The sequence below is a fragment of the Sceloporus occidentalis genome, unplaced genomic scaffold (genome assembly GCF_023333645.1).
Source record: "Sceloporus occidentalis isolate IW3139 unplaced genomic scaffold, rSceOcc1.0.p SCAF_24, whole genome shotgun sequence".
Lineage (NCBI taxonomy): Eukaryota > Metazoa > Chordata > Lepidosauria > Squamata > Phrynosomatidae > Sceloporus > Sceloporus occidentalis.
Window position 1 is genome coordinate 11,126,600 of NW_028317004.1, and position 23,314 is coordinate 11,149,913.

A 23,314-nucleotide genomic window follows, 5' to 3' on the forward strand; every position below is an offset into this window, starting at 1 on the left:
ACTTATACATTCAGACGTCTTACAGCAAGTAAGTACATTTACCAGGATCTGTTCCACCCTTCCAGCTCTGGTGCAGAGGGCGAACAACATCTGCCAGCTACTATTTTCTAGACTGCAACTCTGAAATTTGGCTTCAGGATGCCTACATATTTTGTTAAATCTAACTACGTAGCAATCCAAAAATGCTAATAAATCTGTCTTGTAGTCAATATCAGTCTAAATTCCGAAAAGGAATGTACTACCGCATTTAAAGAGGACAACGAATGCCCATGTGGTTATGTGGTTTTTAATGGCTTTTAGTGAAAACATTTAGAGGGGGCCATGATTCATCTATAGTACAAGTGATGACAAGGATAGTTACACAAACTAAGTAATGTAGTACCTTTTATAAGGAATCTATGTCTGGCTCCTCGCCTACCAGGAGACCCTTAGACCACTGATTCTTTTGAGATATCTTCACTTCAGGTGATCCATATACAAGTGCGGGGGGATTCATGTGCATTTTGTTTAGAGGCAAGTTGCAAAATGATGTGCCATTGACCCAATCCCAGTGTACATACCTTGGTAAGAACACGCTCTCCACTACATAAAAGTCTTGCATAAGCACATCTCTGTCTGGCTTGGATGTCAGGTTACCCACTGTGTAGCCTATTCCCAGCTGGATGGTGCCTTTAATCTCTGATGATGCTGTCTACAAAGAGAGAATACATACATATACTTATCAGCGTCTCACAAGCAAGCTATTGTTAGGCAAGAGAGGTATTTCATATCCTAATGGTAATAGCTGGTCAGCTTTGGTTTACTTGGCAGCAGAAGAAAGACAAGGCTCATCCGTAATTATCTTAAACAGGAATTATGTACAGTATAAGAACAGAATCCCTCCAGAAGGATCCTCGGTATACTTGTTTCGCAGAGTAACTCATTGTGCCTGAAGGAAGGTTTTTTTTCATTAATATTATTTTAATTATGACTAGATGCACAATTAAAGGTAAATGATAAGTAAGACTTAATCTTCTGTAATTTTGCAAGTAAACTTTACAATTAGCTATCTAGCACAAAAATCGGCTATTTAGGGAAATGAGACCACCCTGATTTATTTGACGGAAAGAATAAACCCATAGTTGTCTTTATATCCTTTGATATGCTTGACAAGCAATGACATTTTGGAAAAAAAGTTCTGTCCTGTTTAGTTTATCATGATATAATCATCACAAAGGATGTCAATATAATTTAGAATGTGCCCATCATACTGTTTATCATAACGTCCTTCAACACACATTTGTAACAGCAAACAGAAGTTCACATGTTGTAAACATATTAGATATCTTAGCGCAAAAGCACTTTTCCCCTCCAACATTTCAGGCTTCAGAATCACAACTCAGGTTTAGAGCGTCAGGAGGTGGCCATAAGGTTGCTGCAATGGAGGTCTGTGCTGCAATGGTAAATATCTCCATTGCTCTTACAGCTCCTTGGACCATTCAGGGGAGATCAGAGGATCTCCCCAACTGGCTCATGATCTGTATTGTCTGGCTGCTACTCTGGACAGTGGGACAATGTCGGAAAATCTTGTGTGTCCCATGAAAACCTGACTGTTGGGAGGTATGAGAAAGCATGGATAATTCCCTTACAAGGGAAAGTAAATGCGACACAACCCCAAAAATGCCACCCACCTCTCTACAACATTGCTAATAGAAATTACATGGGGTTGACAGTGCAGCATTCACATTCTATAACGTCCCACTTAATAACTTTTTGCTGGAAACACTACTGTATTCTTCGTGACAGCCAACATTTTGTATGCTATCACAAAAAAAAGTGAAACTTTCAAGTTAATGGAAATTTCACTTCTAAGCACTTAAAGTTAAACCCCCCCCCCAAAAAAACAGGATCAAAACATTGCTTGTGTTCAGAGATAAAAATAAAGCTGGTTATGTAAGAGATACAGGAAAGTAAATCAAATCTTGCGAGGATTGCTACTTTAATCCTTCAAGGCTTTTAAACCAAGACATCAATTTTATTGTATCCTTCCTGGGCAACTGTAATCTCTATAAATGAATAAGCTAATGAAAAAGAAGCAAGAGAGACTATTTCCATCTTAGGTGCCCCGTCATTAGCAAAGGATATTCATTCTTATTATTGCTAGTCAAAAAATATTCATTATAGGAACAAAGATGAGGTCAGAGCCTTGGTGTCAGTATCGCCTGGGTCACAGGGCATAGATTAACAGTGGGGTATTAGGGGGGCAAGTGGCAAATAAATAACTCTATAATATGCTGATATAAATTAAGGGCTCCAATCAAAGCTCACCAAATTTTACCCATTGAGCAAGAATTCTACAACTTGGGGCAACGTGACTCAAGCCTCTGGCAGAATTCTTGTGCTTCCAGCTGCCAAATCAAGGGGAGTTGTAGTTAAATCCACTTTAGTGAATGTTGAATACCTAAGTAGTTATCCATCAGTCATTCAGCACTTTCATGGTGCTCATCATTCAGCCTGTCATGTCAATATCATGGCTCTCGGGAGCCGCCAAGTATTCCTGACATGGCTTGGGGGCATGTTACTAGAAAACGGGAAAGGAAAGATCCCACAGGTGAAGAACAAAGCAGCTTTCAGACCAAGAAAAAAACATTAGTAAATATGTGTTCTTTAGCTGAATTGTATACTGCATTTATGCTTAGCAGGATTATCTGTTGCCGGAATTGAGACCGTATTTCACTTTGCTTTAGGCCACGAGAAATCATTTCCTTCTGCTTAGTTATTGGTTCTTTTACACATGTGGTTGGTAATGTTTTTTCTAACTTTATTAAAACAAATAAGCCCTGAGTCTGAATTCTATTCTAGCAATGACAATGCAGGAAGCCTCTGAGAATTTTGCTGCTGCTTTGCATACATACCAGTACACAAAATGTGCAACGTCGACTCATGAGCGCTATTATTTATCCGAACGTTCCGGCATCCATCCCAGACAATTGCAGCTGCTTTTGGTAACTAAGGTCAAGGCTGGAAAGCCCCAGTGCTGCACAAATGCCCAGAAAAAAAGCTTTTGCTAAATTAGCATTTTTTTTTGCCCCTGGCATACAGACTTAAATATATGTCCCAGATATTCCTAAATGATTCTCACAGGGACAGTAATTCCACACTACTAATTAGTAGTGTACTGTTCCGTTCTAGGTCAGAGTGTTAATTTATACATTGCAACACATTTATATGCAGCTAAACTTTTATAATTGTGACTCAAACGGCAAAGAAAGTCACTTTGAGTTCAAAGCTGAATGGTCTTGGCGGTGTAATAAGCAGCGTACGCCTGAATTTAGCATCTCTCCAAAGCTGGGTCCAATATGCAGAGCAATTATATTATGATATTTATAAGGACCTTCTATATGATTAAAATTGGCTTTGGGTCTGCTTTCTACATTAGATCTCATTTTTGTATAGAGCTTCCAGGTAAAGACACATACCTGCTCCATTTAAAAGCTCATTCCTCCTTTCCTACTAATGTCTACCCATAGACTTGCATTCTTTCCTTCGGAAACCAATATCTGTCTGGTATGTGTCATCACACATCAGATACGTACATTAAAAGTGAGGATGTTTGAATTGTGTGCTGGTTGGCCATGGCAACATCGCTTATTACACAACTTCAAGCTGTGTCCATCCTTGTACATAATACTTTACTGTCTCTATAATAGATAGAAAAATACACTTTTTTCAGAATTCTAGGGAAAAAAAAACTCCCTCCAATGTTGACGAATGTGTCGTTTCAGGCTTTAAAAATGAATAAAGCATAAGCATACAGGATGAAGCTTTTAAATCCTTTCTTATTTTTCTCAAATCCTTATGCAATGCTTGAGCCACAAACATTCTCTAGTGCTATTAGGGACTAGAAATCATCTTTAACTGGAAACGCAATAACTAACTGCTAATACCATTAGTGGGGCTGCAAGACTGAGCTAAAACCAAATGTGAAATTGCTAGTGGCTGCTATAATTTAGGATGGACAAGTCTTAGTATAGTATGTAACACTGCATTATACTATGTCTGCCGTAAGCTTTTTAACTTGGGTGACGAGGTAAACAGGCTAGCTTTAGGTCTGTCATACATGCTTGTTGACTTCCAAGAAAGGTAAGCAGAAACACCTGAAGCATATTCAAAAATTAAAAACAGCAAAAAACATATGGGTCCAGGTAGCCAAATTCCCCAGCTGTTCAACACCCATGATTCTCAGCTATTTTCATTTTATCTGATCTGGGGGAAAAACAACCACCCCCAAAAACAAAAAACCTCTTAACGTCAATAACTAGTCTCATTGATTACTGAGTAGCGCAATTACCACAATTCTGCTAAAATCCTCAATAGCTGTTTAAAAATCTCATTAGCTAAGAGTAAGTAGCTGGTACAGCCAGTTTTTCCTCTAACATATTTTACTTTCCCAGTGTATAATTAAGCGACAAGTATGCTTACTACTACAAATTTGCACAAAGAGACGTCTGTAAAGAGTTTCTGCCTTTCCCTTAAGATACATTAGCTGTTCGGGTAATAGTGTTACCTACCTGGCACCAGTGCAGGAAGGACAAGATCAGCCTCCATGTGTAAATCTAATCGATACACAAACCCGGTTAGTGCTGGCAAACAGTGGAAGAATGTTTTTTTTAATGTTGCACAGAAAATAACATTATATGTCATATTCAGTGCTTATTTGTAAGTAGTGCAACCAAGGTGCTGTGTATTTTCTGTATCACATTCTTTAAAACTTTTCTATGTGATTACTACGCCTCAGCATATGTTTAAGGATGGACTTATTAAACAGTTTTCAAGTCTGTAGCATATGGGCTACTATGCTCTCTGGCAACATTGTAGAGAATATACTGCTTTACGAAGAAGCATTCCAAAAAATATCCTGCAGGTTTGCTGGGAACCCATAAAAAATGAAGCGTAGTATTTGTCAGCATGGACCAGGAGCTGGTCACTTGAATGACTCTCAGATGTAGAAATCGGCCAGCATTCATCATTGCTGGACAGATGACCCAAGTTGGGGACCTCCTCGACTATGTCCAGCATGACTGGGTAGACCCTGAATTGCTTAAGCAGTACACGGGGCTCTGAAACTCTAAAGTCATGCACTGATTTGTACAGATGAATACTTTCGCCATTTCCCCCAAGTTTCACTGACTCTTTCACTGACTTACAACTCGGAGAACCACTTCCATCTATGAAATCCCTGCCTCTTGTTCTATACATAAAACCAAAAAATACACTGAAAAGAAAGCACTCTAGTTCCTCCTACCCCAAACCCCAGGAAGGAGCTGTACTTCTTAATGTTCCATACAGTGCATTTTCTTCCTCTCATGTTTCAGTCGTACACTACCTGGAGACATAGTGTAGAGGTCCCAGTGGAGGGAACGGTGTTCCACCTTGGTTCACACACATGCCAAGAATTTGATTTGCATAGTACTCCGAACATGGGAAAGTGCCTAGCTCATTTTATACGCTTCTCCATTCCGCACCAGTAGTAGTACATATTTCATACTTATTTTTGTGCTCCCAACTGCAGCCCCTCTTTTGAGGGACCTCCTCCTGCCATTCTGGTTGCACCTTTCTTCTGATTTATTTTTGGACACCTTATGTGCCGGAGCAGTTAGTAGTTTACCATTCTACTCCTAGTCGCTAGCAGAGCTTCCTAGTTTAAAACCAGGTCGTGTTTGGAGGGAAAGATCCCTAGATCACTAGAGACCATATTTTACACATACTATACATGTATAGTTTGACCATGCCTTGGCTACTGGCCAAGTATCAGAGTTCACTTCTCAGTAGGCTGAGGATGGGCTGCGCTACTTACAAGACTACAAATTAGTAAACTGTAATATGGATATTTGCAAGCAAGTTTGGACTGAATTTGAAAGAAACTTTAGACCACCCTAGCCCCTCCAAATTACAGCTTAAGGTGGAATCCCCTCCCCCGCAGAGAGTTTTGCCATCCCTTTGAGGGACAGAATTTCAAAGCCAGCAGATAATAATATAGGTAACATGATTACCCCATTTATTATTGTCTCTGCCAGATACTGTTTTCTGAGGACAAATAGTTTCATGTGTAATTTTCCAAATCCAGAGGGAAGTGCCACTGCAAAGCAAATAATGAACACGACAGCCTTGCTGATGACGTACACAGCTCATGCCCGCGGCATAATAAAGGGCAATGGGTACAGATATTAAACATGGAAGATAAAAATGCTGACCTTAAAGTATGCCCAGATCTTTCACTGTGCCCTGAAAGTTAGCTACAAATGTTTCTGTTGGAACTATCTTTTGGCATTTTATCCAATCCAGACAAGCTACGGGTTAGAGTCTCTACAAGATATCAATTATGACACCATGTGAAAAATGTAGCCTCAATGGTATTCTGGTTTGACAACTAGTGAAAATGTTTTAAATTATAGTATTATTGTCACAGTCGAGATTTTGTATTGGCAACCGAATCCATTATATTTGTGAAGTATGACACTAGCATATGTATAAAAAAAAAGAGTCTTACTTAATTACTCTAGAATAATGGACAGTCAAGTGGGATAGTCCTCTCTGTTATGCTACAAAATGTTTTGGGCTTAGTCTTGCGCATAGCATTCTGTCTCCCCAGCCATATTTTCATTTTGAATTTATATTGGCATTTTGCTTGGATTCCAGTGCATTTTGCTGCATGCAAATAGGTACAAATACTCTTTAGTTATTAGAGTTCTTCTGTCTCATTTAACTCCTCCCCAGATGCCTCTTCAGAAAGAAGAATGCATACTGAGGTACGCTTCCTGCACATGTATAACTTCAGTATAACTTCCATTCTAATCAATGGCAACCAATCTCCCACTGAAATAAATAGGAGAAGGAGCAGATCATTTGTCTTTTATCCAAACTTAGATGTTTTGCTATCCACATGCAATATGCTGCTTTGTCAGTGACTTAAATAGGAGTTTTACCGAGCATGTGCAAGTAGTTAAATTATTAATCATTCATGGCTTCCTTAGAAGGAGCCAAGAGAGGAGAAAAAATGAGACAGAGATCTCCTATTGTAATTCAAATAACAAAAGAATGCATGCTCCAATTTTCATGCAGAATACCTGGGAGTCCACTAACCCTTACATGAATTAAAAATAATAACTAGGGTCTAGTTGGTTTTTTTACGGTTTAGTCACGTCATTGACTTGAGTCCCTACTTATTAGGTTAATTTCTAAACATGAATTTACTTTTCTCGACTGACAATCTATCTAACTCACAAATGGTCAACTGAGGGGTACAGTAACAGCACAAGAAGAAAAAAAACATCCCTGGAAAAATTATCTTTTTTCTGTTCAATGTAAAACCAAATTTGGAGAAGGAAGACTAGAAGATCTATTTCCGATCTCCAGTGTAGGAGCAAGAAGAGAGATTATGTTGCCAACTAAATATCCTGCTTTCACGTTTAAAAAGACTGGTCCATCACGTGGAAAAGCAACTTGTGTTCCAAGAGACAATACAATGTCTTCTAAAAGTACCGTATTTGCTCGATTATAAGACGAGGTTTTTTTCAGAGCAAATGCTCTGAAAAATACCCCTCGTCTTATAATCAGTGGCGACTCTAGAAACAATATATAGGGGGGGCACACAAGATACCACAGTCAAACTGGGGGGGCATTAATAATTTCCAAAAGTAATGTGCTATGGAATTATACTTTTGTTATTGGGCTAAAATAATACTTGATCATTCAACATGGGAAGCCTGAAGCCACAATTGAGTGCGACTAATCCTTGAAATAAATATTATAACACAATAAATAACTTTTCCACTAAATGATTTCAGGGCCTTGAACGTTTTGTCCCCTGAAGTCACTACAACTTCAGGAGGGCATTTTATCTCTGGATAAATATAAATTAAATAATTCCTACTGTAAGTTAAGTGCCAGGAAACAGATGACCAAAGACACACACCAACACAGGCTCTGTCACACCAACACCCAGACACACACACCAGGACAGGCTCTGCCACACCGACAACCAAACACACACATCAGGACAGGCTCTGCCACACCGACAACCAAACACACATACACACCAGGACAGGCTCTGCCACACTGACAACTGAACACACACACCAGGACAGGCTCTGTCACACCGACACCCAGACACACACACCAGGACAGACTATGTGACACAGACACACACACACCAGGACAGGCTCTGTCACACCGACACCCAGACACACACACCAGGACAGGCTCTGTCACACTGACACCCAAACACACACACACCAGGACAGGCTCTGTCACATCGACACCCAGACACACACACCAGGACAGGCTCTGTCACACCGACACCCAGACACACACACCAGGACAGGCTCTGCCACACCAACAGCCAAACACACACACACACCAGGACAGGCTCTGCCACACAGACACCCACACACATCAGGACAGGCTCTGCCACAACCACATCTAAACACACACACACCAGGACAGGCTCTGACACACTGAAACCGAACACACACACCAGGACAGGCTCTGCCACACCAACACCCAAACACACACCAGGACAGGCTCTGCCACACCAACACCTATACACACACACCCGAGGACAGGCTCTGCTGCACTGATAACCAAAAACACACAAACAGCAGGACACAATCTACGTCACAGACGTCTACATCACGATGGATTTTTCACACTGCATTGTCGTTTATACCCCCCTTAGTGTTTTTGCCCCTTGTGTATTGATGCCCCTGCTGCCCATATATATTAACATTAGCCCCAGTTGCCGATAGCAGGTATAGATCAACACATTAACACACAAACTAAGCTTTGCATGTATAGATCAACTGAAATTCACTTGTGATCTCAAATTAACAGAATCAGACATACAAATCCTGTATTTGCAGGTATACAATAGTATATGAAACGTAGCATTGCAGGTATAGATCAAATAAATACATGGAAACAGCATTGCAGGTATTAATCAACTGAATAAGACATATTAACCCTGTATTTGCAGGTATACATAAATAATGTATGGAAACATAGCATAGCAGATATGGATCTACAGAATAACACACAAACCCAGCTTTGCAGGTATAGATCAATTGGAATTCACAAAAAAACACGTCATTAAAAGGTATATTTAAAACCCCCTAAATTACACGCATAGATCACAGGTTGCACACCCCAAAGCCAGCCCTGGCGTCCACACTGCCCACACAGCAATCACACTCCTATCATACCCAGGCAACCAGTAAATGCTGGTACCTAGGCATGATGGGACTGTGCTTGCTGTGGTTGCTGTTAGCAATCACACTCCTATCATGCCAAGTCAGCCAGTACATGCTGGTACAGGGTGGCTGTAAGTGATGTGCAGACCCCATACTGCTGGCAGCATCAATACACAAGGGGGGCAGCTAGCTAGGTTCCAGCATTTACTGGTCGGATGTGTAAGTGCTGGAACCTAGGCATGATGGGACTTTGATTGCTGTTAGCAATCACACTCCTATCATGCCAAGTCAGCCAGTACATGCTCGAGGTGCGGCCCGCGTAAGATCGGTTGCCCTGGCTGCCGATCTTATGCGGGCCGCACCTCGAGGTCTCGCGGGCCGCATTTGGCCCGCGGGACGCATGTTGGACGCCCCTGCCTTATTACTTTCTAACCCCCTCTCCCTCCCTTATCACTTTCTAACCCCCTCTCCCTCCCTTATAACTTTCTAACCCCCTCTCCCTCCCTTATCACTTTCTAACCCCCCCTCCCTCCCTTATCACTTTCTAACCCCTCTCCCTCTACCCTCCCCCTTTGTAGTTCTCTCACCTTTAGGTCCAGCGACGGGAGCACGAGGCTTCTGTCTTCGTTCTCTGCTGCGGTGTCCGCTGCTTCACTGCTGAGCGCCGAAATATGACATCATATTTCGGCGCTCAGGATGAAACGCTGGCACCGCGACGGAGGTAGAGGCCTCGTGGAGGAGAATGGGGGGCGTCGAGCAGTTGCTAGGCGCCCCTCTCTCTCCTCCGAAAAAAAATAAAAATAAAAAGACGGGATTTAAAGTCGCATTGCCACTTTATTCCAAATTCGGCAGGGGGGCAATGGGGGGGCAAGGATTAACCTAGGGGGGGCAATTGCCCCCCTGTAGCGATGCCACTGCTTATAATCGAGGTCGTCTTCTAATCAGACCTCAAAAAAATGTCCGCTGGGGCCAGGCTGCTTACCGGTGCTTTGGTCGCGAGCAGCGTCTCTTCTAGCAGCAGGAGAACAGGAAGCTAGAAGAGTGTCACATAACTCTGCCTCCCCCCTCCTTCCTCTGGGGGCGGGGCCAGAGAAGTTGCTCGCACAGCCGGGCCCCTGCAGAAGTCTTCGAGTGAGAGATCTGCAGTTCAGGTAAGGGGTGGGGGAGGGTTTTGAGCAAGTATGTGTGATTAATGGAATGAATGAGTATTTAAATGTTTGTGAATGAGTGTGTGATAGCATGGATGTCTAAGGGTGGTGGTGGTGGTAGCATGGCATAGGGAGGCTGTACTCACACTCCTATCATCCCCAGGTTCCAGCATGTACTTGCTGCCTTGGCTTGATAGGATTGTGATTGCTGTTAGCAGTTATATATATATATATATATATATATATATACCTCCAGAAATGCCTTTTAACCCCCTATATGCCACTCTGCCCCATGATATGCCTTTTAACCCTCTATATGCCACTCTGGCATATAGGGGGTTAAAAGGCATATCATGGGGAAGAGTGGCATATAGAGGGTTAAAAGGCACATCATGGGGCAGAGTGGCAAATAGGGGGTATAAGGCATTTCTGGGGGCAGATGTGCATAACTGGGGGGGCAGGTTGGCAAATAAAAGGAAATTAAAAATATATATATTTTTCTCAATCATAGCTTTTATTAAATATGAAAAAATTGTTTACATTAATTAATATTTACCAGTAAAACTTTTTTTCCTATAGGGTAGTCTTATATTCAGGCTTTTTGTTTTTTTCCTAAATTAATATTTAGATTTTGGGGGGTCGTCTTATAATCGAGCAAATACGTTACTTTTTAGAATAAAGTTATTCTAAATCACTCATGAAATTTTAGAACAATTAGACATGACATGGCCAGCTAAGATGACCACATCGATGTAGATCAATAAGACACATGCAGCAGCAAAATACATACATACACTATATTGTTTATGGAAAAAATTGTCTCCTACAGGTTTAATAACCTTTATTAACTAGCACATAGATACAGAGGTATTGTATCACATTAGATTAAGCTGTTACACCAGCAAGATGGAGTGCTAGCCATGCATTATTCATAGTTAATAGATGAAATATTACTTATTCACCACATTATTTAATATTCAGGGCTAACTCTGCCCCTCTCCCCGGGGTCAGCACTTCATAAGTCATTGTTAAGATGGTGAGATGCAAAGTTTCATCGCACCTGAACTCACAGTTACAGCACACTGTTTAGAGAATAAGCCCTATATGGTAAAATGGCCGTCAATGCCTCAACAGTCCCTTCTTCAGAGAGTATTCTTTGCCGTGTAGTGAATAATTTTGCTACAGCAGAAACTAAAAGCAAAAAATGCTTCAGCACAAAATGCTTCCCAGGTGGGAAATTAAAGTCACTTTGGTTTAGCCTGGTGTGTTAAGGTTGTCAGCATGACAAATGGAAATGTTCCACACACACGAGATGTCTGGCTGCACAAAAACGCTCTGCGGATCATCCGTCCTCAACAAAACACCACTACCTTTCTTGCGCTTGGCCCGTTATTAAAAGCAATGAAAGAACAGAGGAAGCCTTCCAACAGTGTAATAAAATATTTATCGAACTAAGCCTTCATATGAAAAAAGAGTCCCAACTTCCTTTATGAAGCATATTGTAATATGCCTTCCCAGTATTGGGTCTTGGGAGCGATTATGGTGGGACTGCAGCCTACGTCACGTGACAAAATAAGGTTCATGCATTACATGCATGCAGAACCACATTCATGAGTCGTAGCACACCATGAATCAGACCTCGAGCACATTTATTGTGTCAGCAATGTACAGACAAAGGGATTTATTCACTAAAACCGGAAAGCTGTGATGTCAATGCACCAACTTCATTACACATTACGAAGGCCCAAACTTGGCAAGGGTTCCCTGCTACTTTAATCTCTGTAGTCTGTGGTTAGCATAATAATATAGAGACATAGACTTTGACGAGCGATAAGAACCATTCGGCCCATCTAGTCTGCCCATTTTTCGTGACGTAAAGACTCAAACCTTCATTAGTTATTGGTCTGGTCTTTGATTCAGGATAGCTTTATGCCTAACCCATGCATGCTGAAATTTGGTCAATGCATTAGCCTCTATCACTTCTGCTGAAAGGTCGTTTGGATTTATCTACCATCCTCCAGTAAAGTAAATAAAAAGATGTGTACTTTTTGCTGGTGAGGTACTGAGTGACCACTCACAGAGGTATGTGGAACATTTATATAGCCCCTGACAACTACTATGTCTGTCTGCTCATTAGCCTTCTCATATTATTATGATGCCTAAGCCCAAGCAAGTGGAGCATGTTTTATCTACGTAACACACCATATATTAAAGATGAACTATTGCAAACTCGAGTGCATCCTGTATATGGAATGAAACAAATAGTATGTGTGCCGCACAAAACTAAAGCCATGAAAGTGAAAAAAATCTATTTGCAGTGAAGAAGTCATGTTCTTACCTTTTTGTACGTTTTCTCCCCGTTTCCCTTTTCACCTGTGGTTGCGTTGCCATTTTCTGTTATTGTAGACATCTAAAGATAAAATGATTTGGCATCTAGTTACACGCTCGAACAGTCAAAGGAATAGACTGAGTGGCTGGCTTCAGTGGCCGTGCCTGCGAGAGTAGTCCTACCTTTTTCATTGTGTTCCACACCATCACAGTAAGAAATAAGGAAAAGCTATTACAGACATAGGTGTCTGTGTACTGGATGTGCCGCATTCGCGGTTGTTTCGTAACAAAGAAGCTGCTTACAATACAGCCCAAAATCTCTTAAGTTGCTAGGTTTTGGCTCGATTTAACATTGGGAGAGGAAAGAGGAATCATTGGGGATTTATTCATTTCATAATGCCGCAAGGAACCATGTGCTGGCTGTAATACTATACTAATGCTGCTTTTGGCTGCACGTAACGGTTTAACCCAGTGAAAACGGCATACATTACAAAAGCCGAATCCTTAAAAAAAAAGGCGAATCCTCCATTTACACAGAAGGAGAAAAGTCTGCTAGGCTTGTGAGACGGAAACAATACCTTTCTTCAGTTGTATGTCATCTGGAGAAATGGTGAACCTGTGCACTGGTCATTTATGCTGTCAATCAGTACCAAGACCCTGGAAAGAAAATAGAAAAAATGATCAGTGGTTGTGGAATAACAACATGAACTTTTGATTTATTAGACATCTTAATTTCTACAATTAAAATATAATCTTCATTGTGAAAAAGAAGGACGTGAAAAAATATATTTCAGGTCAACTTGTCATTCCAAAAACTGAGCAAATATTCCCCCAAAAAACAGCAGTTTCAGTCTTAAGGATTATTTACAGTGAGGGCAGTACAGCTCCGGACGAACCACATATTGAGATGAGATACATTGGGTCTTTAGTGAAGAATGGATACAGATTTGGTAAGTGAAGGTACCCATTGGCAGAGTATTTAAAATGAATCAAATGCCTCGGGAATCATAAAGGCGCTCCTTCTCTTTCAGGCAAAACTGAAGATGATTTTGAGATTTTTTGTATACCTTTCTCTGGAAACTTCATGGATTAATATTTTGAAAAGCATGATTGATGGGCCTGTGACTTTTTAGCCTCTCACACTAGTGGTGCTATTGTGCAATTGAATGTAGCACTACCATAAAATGAACAGTGTTACATTATGTATGATTGTGACACAATTTATGACCAGTCCAATAAAACATCATGAGACAGAACAGGTTAGAATTTAACAGCACAAGGGATTTAATTTCAGCTTAGTCCCTAAAAACATGGCTATAAAGGAGCAGGAACATTCCCTTGGTTGCTCTAGTTACTACTTTGAGCAACTCATTTGTATTTTTGATATATATACGATATACATATATATAGGTTTGATATATGTATGCCACTGATTTTCAAATAGATAGATAGATAATAAAGTAACAGCACAAGTACACAGAAGGGTCAATAATGCCTAGTGTACATGGTCAAAAAGCATGGAAGCACCATAATATTTGCATATATGTTTGTGATGATGTTTTGCCTGCATTAATTAGCTGATCTGAAACAGTAGGCAACATCTTTATAAAATATTCTGATCTATTATTTCCATGTAATATTCAATAAAGAAACATACTACATGCATAACTAATTACTTACTTATCCTGACCTCATCTTATTTTTTCCTCCAGAAACTCAACAACAAGTCTGTCAGACCCAACCATCTTCCACCATGGAACTTGCAACTTGCCCTAACATCTCTATTTTTGTAGAAATGTGGGGGTTTTTGTGAGTACCATTACATTTATATAACTTTTTTCTATGAAAGCATGTAGTTATTGAGTACTATTGGAAAACAAGAAAAGGAAGAAGAGGTTAGAAAATCTGTATAGACATACACTTTTCTAGGTCATTTCTAGTTTTTCTGTACGTCATAGAACATAGATAAACAAAATTATACCAAATACACTGTTTTTCTGTACTGAAATTGTTTCAAACACAATAAATAATCTATGAAACCTTCCAGAATGGTTCCCTCAGGTTATAGTAAATCACCTACGTATCTGGATGATCTGCAAACTCCACCTGCGGTCATAAATCTACCACACCCCAATGGAAATGACCAGTCATGTGAACTTTAGATACATTTATTGGGCTTTTAAACACCGTCTGATTTGTTTAATCTTGTGAGCGGCCCAGAATTTTACTACACTTGGTAATCTTGCCCAATCAAGGTCAATGAACGAATGATAACAATATCATATTTATGTATCAAGATATCTGTATTTATGTATTTAAGATATCTGTAGCCAAAGCCATGCTATGAGATAGATCATAGTGGATTATTTGAGGTTGATTTATAAAAGGAAAAAAAAACACTGAAGGTTATTCCGAAAGCCCTGTTTAATGTAAAAGGTGATTAATGTTTAGCTGGTTAAAAATGTTATTATAGAAATGTATTGCTTAAGAGAATCCTCGCACTGGGAAAGTATGGTGGCTGACTGCTTATGAATGGTAAATAAGTTCTCAATACCCCCGCTCTGTAAATCAGCACGCTAAAAAGAGGAACTGCAAACAGGAACGACTTTATGCCAAGTTGCAATTCTCATGCACATTAATGCCACGTGCCTTTGTGCGTGTTACCCACATAGCTGAGTTATGTGTGTTGTTTTCAAGTCAACATTAACCTCGTTCCCATAAAGTGGCTGAACATCACCCTACACTCACATAAATGCCACCAGGTTGCCTGCAACTGGAATCAGATGCAATTAGACAACTAGTAAGCTGGAAACCAAATCTCAGCCAACAAAAAAAAAAGAGAAGGATGTGGGACATCTAGTGCTTCTTGGAGACCTTTCTTTGAAGGTCTGATGAAAGCTTGTTTTTCTTACTTTTAGCATGGTGAGGGCAACATACGATAACCACATAACATTGGTACACTGTACTAAACACTAAATCTACAACAGTGGTACTTATGGGTAAACCACGATTCCCCCATCTTATAAAAAGGGAGCTCCGTGCATTATCCAACTATCAGGTCACACACATCAGAGACAGCCTTTATATATCAGGGTGTCCTATACTTTCAACAATCCGACTGCATTTTAAGTGCAGTGCAGCACCCTTTTGTTTAGGAATCACAAAAGCAGTTAGAGTATTAAATATAAAAATGGCCATTCATGACGTATATCTGAGAAGTGATGTGGGCATAACAAATTAATCAAAAGTGATGTTTGTTTTTCTTACATATTTTGCCTTTGCGCAATGACAACCCTGCTAGTGTTAAAAAAAAATATTAACATGAGATTATCAATCTCAATCATTATTTCATCTAATCATAGCTGTCTGTGAATAAAAATGAAAATACTGAACTTGTGCTGCCTTACTTTGCAGAACTGTCTAAAAGAAACATAATAAGTCAACGTTCCTCTCAAGACAACATCGATCGCGGTTTCATTTTCCGCTCCCGTGCTGAGGCAAACCTCAGCGTGACCTTTTCGCACTCGTGATTTTCCTGCCCTTTCAGTAAAAGGTATACTGGAGAATTTAACATGGGTTTGCGATAGTAAACAACACGATAACATAGGACAGACAGCCCTCTTTGTTTTTGGTGCTTTTACCCTTGCTCTCAGACCTGCAAGTGGACAATAGGAGTTGTAGTTCAGTAATCTAACTGTAGCGCAGCCAGGATCTGTTGCTCCCCAACCTTGCAATGCAACTGAACTCAATTCCACTAGTGTCATTGATTTACAGGCTACACTGTGTGCATTCATACTTTGCACTAGTGATTTTCAGCTGTTTTTTTTTTCTGCGGCAAACAATTCTGACACAGCCTTGTTCTGCTGGCCAATGATGCGGCCTCAGCTCTACTGAACGCAGATAAAGTATCTATATGTTCATGCTCTATCTTATACATTTGCACAATGTGTGCGTGGACAAGCTCACACAAAAACAAATACATTCACACACATACTCCACATAGTTCAAGAATTAGTTATTTTTACCTGGCTAGTAAACACAGTAGCCACAATGGCTGTACATGGAGAGTGCTGCAATGTGTCTATTAACTGGAGTTCAGTTGTTAGTATAAGTGCTATAATGCTATTTAAAAAAAAACCGTCAACTTCAATAAATATGCAAGTATCCTACATGACAATTTAATTTCATTCATTACGGAATCAAGGTACAAACTAATGTACTGGTTTCTTTTCTTAGAGAAGCACAGTTTCTGCAACTGTAGTTTCTTTCATGTTTGATAGAGCGAGAACGGGTTGTTTGTACAAAGGTGTAGCTGCAGACATTCTGAACCCTGAATTGAAGATTAGTTCTATTCACAAGAGTAGGAAGATTACCTAGAAACCAGAATATTGCTCTACAATATACATATGTTTCACTTTGTATTTATGGTGTTTTCCAAGTGGCACTCAGGATAACTGGTATGTAGCTCCATTCACCTGCATAACACAATAAGCAGCAATGCAGAAAGATTACAAGTCAACACACATTAACTCCTAATCAGGACATGCACTGCACAAAGCAGAATATTATATAAATCCACATGCAGGATATGTTTGCAACTATATATATATTCTCTTGTCTTGGCTTGGGGAGATACTTAAGACTGATGGGTTGGAACTACATGCAGAATACATAGCAGACATACAGACCAGATACAAGTACTTTGGTATCCCACAGTCCCATGGGAACCATGATGAGGAGGCAAGAAAGGCAGCAACATCCAAGTACCACCAAAGGATAAGGCAGATCCTGAAGAGCCAGCTCAATGGGAAGAACAAGATCCTAGCCATCAACACATATGCCCTGCCAGTCATCAGATAACCTGCCAGCATAGTGAGCTGGCCAAAGGTGGACATGGAGGATGTCGAAGTGAAGACCCAGAAGCTCCTCACATTCTATGGAAGTTTGCACCCCAAGTACAACATTCAGAGAGACTGTTCACCACCAGGAGAAAAGGCAGATGGGGTCTGGTAAATATCAAGACCAACGTCCTGGACGAAACCCAGAGCATCTGGGAACACATCAGTAAGATGACACTCAAAGATGCCTGAACCAGCAACATACATGGAAGGAAGATCAAGTAGAGGAAGAACCTTGGCAAGCCAAGACCCTGCATTTGGATCTAAGGATCTAAGAGGTGAATGGATGCCTTTGCTGCCACAATGTATGATCCCTGCATGTTAGCAGGGATCAGGCAATGTTTCCTGCATGTTGGCAGGCTGATCCCAGAATAGATGAACTAAAAACATATAGGCAATTTTTCACACTGGTTACCATGGTTGCAGGCACCCACACTATTTGTACACTTAAGGTAAAGCTTTTTTACCTCTCTAGCCTTTAATGTTTAAGTGTAGAAAATACTGACGTCTCTCTGTTTATGTGTAGAACCCCAGCACTCCAGATTCAATCGGCTTATTCACGGAAATGTGTATTTCCAATTACTACAGAAATATAGTATTACATTAACCACAACATAACTGAGTTTATTGCCTTTTTTTATTACAGAGTATCTAAATATTTGAGATTTAACTACTTAAACCAAATTTTACAGCACCCTCAAGGCATTTCTAGAAAGCCACTTAATTAAATTTAATTTGGCCTAATTATTTAAACAACCAGTGAATTGGTAAAATCATGTCTCCCGTTCTGACACTGCCCTGAGATGATTCATTCAGAAATTAATTTCACGTTAAGGAAATCAGCCACCTTGCCACATCTGGATTATGCTATTTAAACTAGATTGTAAACTTGTCAAATTGTTATGTTACATACTACTTGTTGTGTCCTGTCCACCCATTGTACAGCGCCACGGAATTTGATGGCGCTATATAAAACAATAAATAATAATAATAAACAAATGCAAAAATGCAGCTACGTCGGTCACTGCAGTGCACCTGTCCTCAATGTATCAACCTAGTGCTTCTCATCTATTTTACGTGACCCTTCCTGCATTAATACATAGTTGTATTTTGTTGGATACACCAAGCCTTTATAGCTTAATAGGGGTGAATGGATGGCAACTGATGACTGATGAAGACCGAAAGAGCGTTTGCAAAAGAAGGTGTTCATGTAACAGCTGGGAGGGAATCAAAATGTAGCATACCTTGTATCCTTATCTACATGACTGCCAAGAATCCCTAGAATGACAACGCTTAGGAAAATTGTGCTTCTTTCAGTTCAGAGCAGGATTGTTTTTAGACATAAAGAATACAGATAGTGAGACACACCATAATGTGGTATGGTTGCAGTTCCGAGATGCTGATGCAGTTTCAAGGGACAATCACATTGAACTTCTTCTGCCAGAACAACTTGGTTGGCCTCGTATAACGTAAATTAGTGGGATTTCTTGAAATTCACATTATACAGAGCCAGCTCTGCCCTTTATAATGCATAACAAACTCCTACTTTAGTGAATAAACTCTGTGGTTATATCTTCCAAACAATGCGCATATTCCGGTACATCTCATATGTGCAGAGAACAGAAAAAGAGTTCTTTGTCTTTTGGGTTTTAGAATATATGCTTTCTTTGCCTTGTGAGCAACCATTTAAATGGATTCTGGCACTTGATGCTGTGTAAGCACATCTCTGTAAACAGTGGCCCCCTATTAGATTTGCATTCATAGGCTATATTGTTAAGCCCTGTGAACTTGTCAAACCATTTTATCAAGCATTCTATTTTTAATTCAGCCTACTTGTGTGTTATGGGAATATGATTGTCCTGAAATGTGTTTATTAAACACACAGTAGGAGGCATTTGTCTCAGGCTCTCTTGATGTGACATTGTATTGTGCTACGCAGCAGTAGGTCAGCTGAATACGGAGCCACTGGCGGTTATCAATAAACAATTATACTGCTTGGAAAGGATACAAGACACACTAAATGTGGTTGTTCCATTAATCCCAACATCCAAAAAGTTCAGCTTGAAGAAAACAGCTTTATTTATCTGCTATGAAATGATGGTGTGGCTTGACAAAGGCGGCTTAAGGTAATAGAAGTCCAAAAGCTATCTAGTGTGTTCTCAGTGCCAGAAAAGTTATACCACTTCTGTAATTGTGTTGATTAATATAGAGCAATCGAAACAATCATCCACATCGTGTGCGATTAAGAAGAGTTTGAAAACTGCAACCCCAGGAGGCATAAACCTGTCCAGAACATCTAATAGTACAATAAAATGTATGTAATATTGTCCTCAACATGTTGGCAACACATACTCTTGTCATACTAATGCTTTCTGTAAAGCAATAGCTAAGCCCAGAGTATGTATTATTCCCAGGCATTTGTGGAGAACGTAGTGATAGGGGAATTTGTTGCATGACTTAAAAGCTTGTTTGCTCAGCTACGTCCAAAGGCAGAAAGAGCAGGGATGTTTGCCTGAGTCTTGATGCATGACTGAGTTCCTGAGAATATCTTCTCATACAACAGTAAAAACATGCTCTTAGTGATATAAATTAACCTCTTCGTTGATACATTGTGCATCATGAAGCCATTAAAGGAGCACACAGCCATCCCTTATCGGAGAAGCAATGGTTTGGTTTCTCAAGCAGCATTGTTTGTGTGTGTTCATGTACTACCGATGCATTCTCCCCTAGTGGCTTCAAGATTTAACTCCCAATGCATTCTCCTGGCAAGGTTCATGATTTAAGGTACGGTCTGGTGTCCCATACAGCCCCAGCAATAAAGAATGATCATTAAAGTACTTTGAAAGCACTCTAGTATGCGTTTAAAATAAAGTACTTTTAGGAGAGGCAACTCTGGGGTGCTCTCACTGAAATCAATGACAGCATGTTCTTTTCATGTGCGCCATGCGCCTCAATACACTTAAAACACAAGAAAAGCAAACACACACCACTGGTGTAAATGAATAAATAATATGTTCCCTAATTAGGCAGCAGCACCCAAATAAGTGTTTCTCCAACACTTAATAATCCATACAACTCTTTCAAATGGGGCACACATCCACATAGGGGAAAAAAGATATTTGACAAAAAATAGTGTAACTCCGTATGCAAATAGGGGCTTAGCAGTATTGCAGGTACGTAATGCATTCACATTTCCAATGGCATAAATGAGCTCATCATAAAATATTCTTTAATTCTTCATAGCTAAAAAACATAAAAACACAGCAGCAATGGCATCGTATCACTCACTTACAACAGATGAAATGTACAAAAGCGTGTACAAAGTAATCAGCATAAAAACCGGCACAGGGAAGTCCACCGTCCAGCAGCAAGAGCTTCCCAATATATCCCTCTCTCAACGCGCTTCACCATACAACTGGCTTCCTCAGGAGATGAATCAGGTTGTTTTTTTTTGCAGCTTGCCTGAAGATATAATGTAGACCACCTTACAGCTCAACAAATCCAGAGTTATTGCTAGAGTTGGCTAGTGGTCAGTATAACGGGTGTCAGCTTTGGAAAGCAGAAGATATCTTACGCCAAACACACCTACTGCGCGCCTGGGAGGTTGGTTAAGAGGCAAACCAACGTGGAGGCATTCTTCTAAATCCCTCCATGCACCTTATGTAAGGTGGCAATCAGCTCTCATATGCATTAAGGTGCATAAGATAACTATAGTGTCCCTATAACTTCTTATGCATTGCCCCCTATTGGCAGGGTTCAGGATTGGACATTGTCAGCACCTGAATATGGCAGCGGTATGCTATTCTGCTTAACAGACCAATGTTTTTTTAAACGTCTCTGCCGAATTTAGTTATCAAACTAAATCTGGCTTTAAAAACCAGTAATAATTCTTTAAAATGACATATCTGCTACAGTTTATTTGCGTAAGAAAAAAGGGAAAGAGTTCCATTCATTTTTTGTAGGGCCTTCCAGGAAGGAGCAGAGCCAACTTTTCTACAGGATGTTCCATAAAGAATCACTCTGTTGAGCATGGGGAAGGTAGGATGGGCATTTTAGTTTAAGTAAATGACTAGTAATTGCTTGAAGTAATTGGAGAAGTTTGGCTCCTTCAATAGGTTACACATCACACATGCACTACCTTCCTAAACCATAGTATCCCTTGTTTGCCACATGTTGAATTATCTTGTTAATGTGCCCTCGGGTTTGCATCTGGGAAGGGAAGCAGCAAGCTCTTTACAACACCGTTAATTTGCTTCCATTTTACGTGGTTACGGAACTGTGGAAAATTCTACAGAATAAATGTGTGACACACATTCGCGACTTGTAAATAAGCTGGTAATATAAATGACAATATCTAATTACATCTACTCGTGGATAAAAAGCATTAAGCCTCAATCTCCCAGTGAGGGGCCTTTTTTAATAATAGACTTCTTTGCATTTGGTATGTAATAGAAAGCCAGCTGGTGGAATTTAAGGCTGAATAAACATACATTTCCCCCTTCTTTCCCACCGCACTGTGTAAACCATTTCCGGAGTATGGTATTTGCACGACACAAAAAACTGGTGTATTAAAAATAATGGCTAACATTTCTAGTCAGTGTACTGAATCTCAGAGCACAATAGAGAGAAGTACAAATGCCACCTTCACTAATAAGTACCGTAACACCTTTATCCCTTACAAATGACACCAAAATATATATATACACATATATATATATATATATTTAACCATGAAACTGCGGAACTTATTATGCCGCTACTTACTATGGACTCCCTGGTAGTTGCACTAAACAAGTTGAAAAAACTGATCAAATAGCAGATCAAGAAGAGAGGCCAACCCTGGAAAATAATTCTAAACACAAGAGACCTTTCATGTGAATGAGCCATTTTGTGATGTTAAAATCAGTACAATGTATAGATACTTCTTTATGTTCCAGAAATACAGTCCTCGACTCACGACCATAAACTGTTGAGGACCTGCAAATAGATTACATGGAGACTGGGCCTCCTAACATTACTCACAATATGTTTCCTTTACTGGGAAATAGGTTGCAGGCAGCATGGATTTGCTGCACACTAGGGCCATTCATTAAAAATGTTACAGAGTACCTTGAGGATGAAGCTGTCGCACACGTCTACCTCCACATTCCAAGTCTACGGCTGAACACATCGTCCGGAGGCGCATACGTGTGTCCTCTGTTTGAGGTTCCCACATTTGCTGCCAACCACTGGTTCGGATATTAAGGTTTGTTTTATGTTACATGAGTGAACAAAAATACGAGACCGTCTTTAATTTGAACAAAACAGTAGTCTCGCCCCTTCTTTTAAAAACAAGTTTTTTGTTTTTTTTTATAAAACCACACGCATGAAATCATCTTAGTGTTAATCACTTTTTATAGTGACAAAAAAAAGCCAAGCATGGTAACTGCCATGACGTCTTTTCAATGAAGTGAAAGTAATTTAGGATTAAAGTACACTGCCACGCACACTGGGTGAAGAAAACAGAATATAGTTACAATGTACTCATGGCACAGGGCTCAGAACAGGCCTCAGAGAGGTTTATCCACAGCACATATGGCATCATGGTAGACGCAGACGAACATAGAACAACGGCAGATGAGACCCATCCGGCCCATCTAGTCTGCCTTCTGCAATGCGTCGAACCTTAGGTCCCTGGTCCTGCCTTATCTATATGGCTATCCATTGCGTGTTT

General features: G+C 40.1%; 1 protein-coding gene across 1 annotated transcript in view; it reads right to left on the minus strand.

Annotated features, from left to right (window-relative positions):
- Positions 1-12,973, minus strand: part of LOC149300617 (phosphatidylinositol 4-phosphate 5-kinase type-1 beta-like) — a 55,197-nt gene extending 42,224 nt beyond the window's left edge. Inside the window, exons 1-3 of the mRNA XM_089485112.1 lie at positions 12,887-12,973; positions 12,714-12,785; positions 561-691 (exon numbers count right to left, since the gene is read on the minus strand). Of these exons, the coding sequence (XP_089341238.1) occupies positions 561-691; positions 12,714-12,785; positions 12,887-12,973 (290 nt within the window). The remainder of the gene's footprint in view (positions 1-560; positions 692-12,713; positions 12,786-12,886) is intronic.
- Between the last annotated feature and the right edge of the window lie 10,341 nt (positions 12,974-23,314).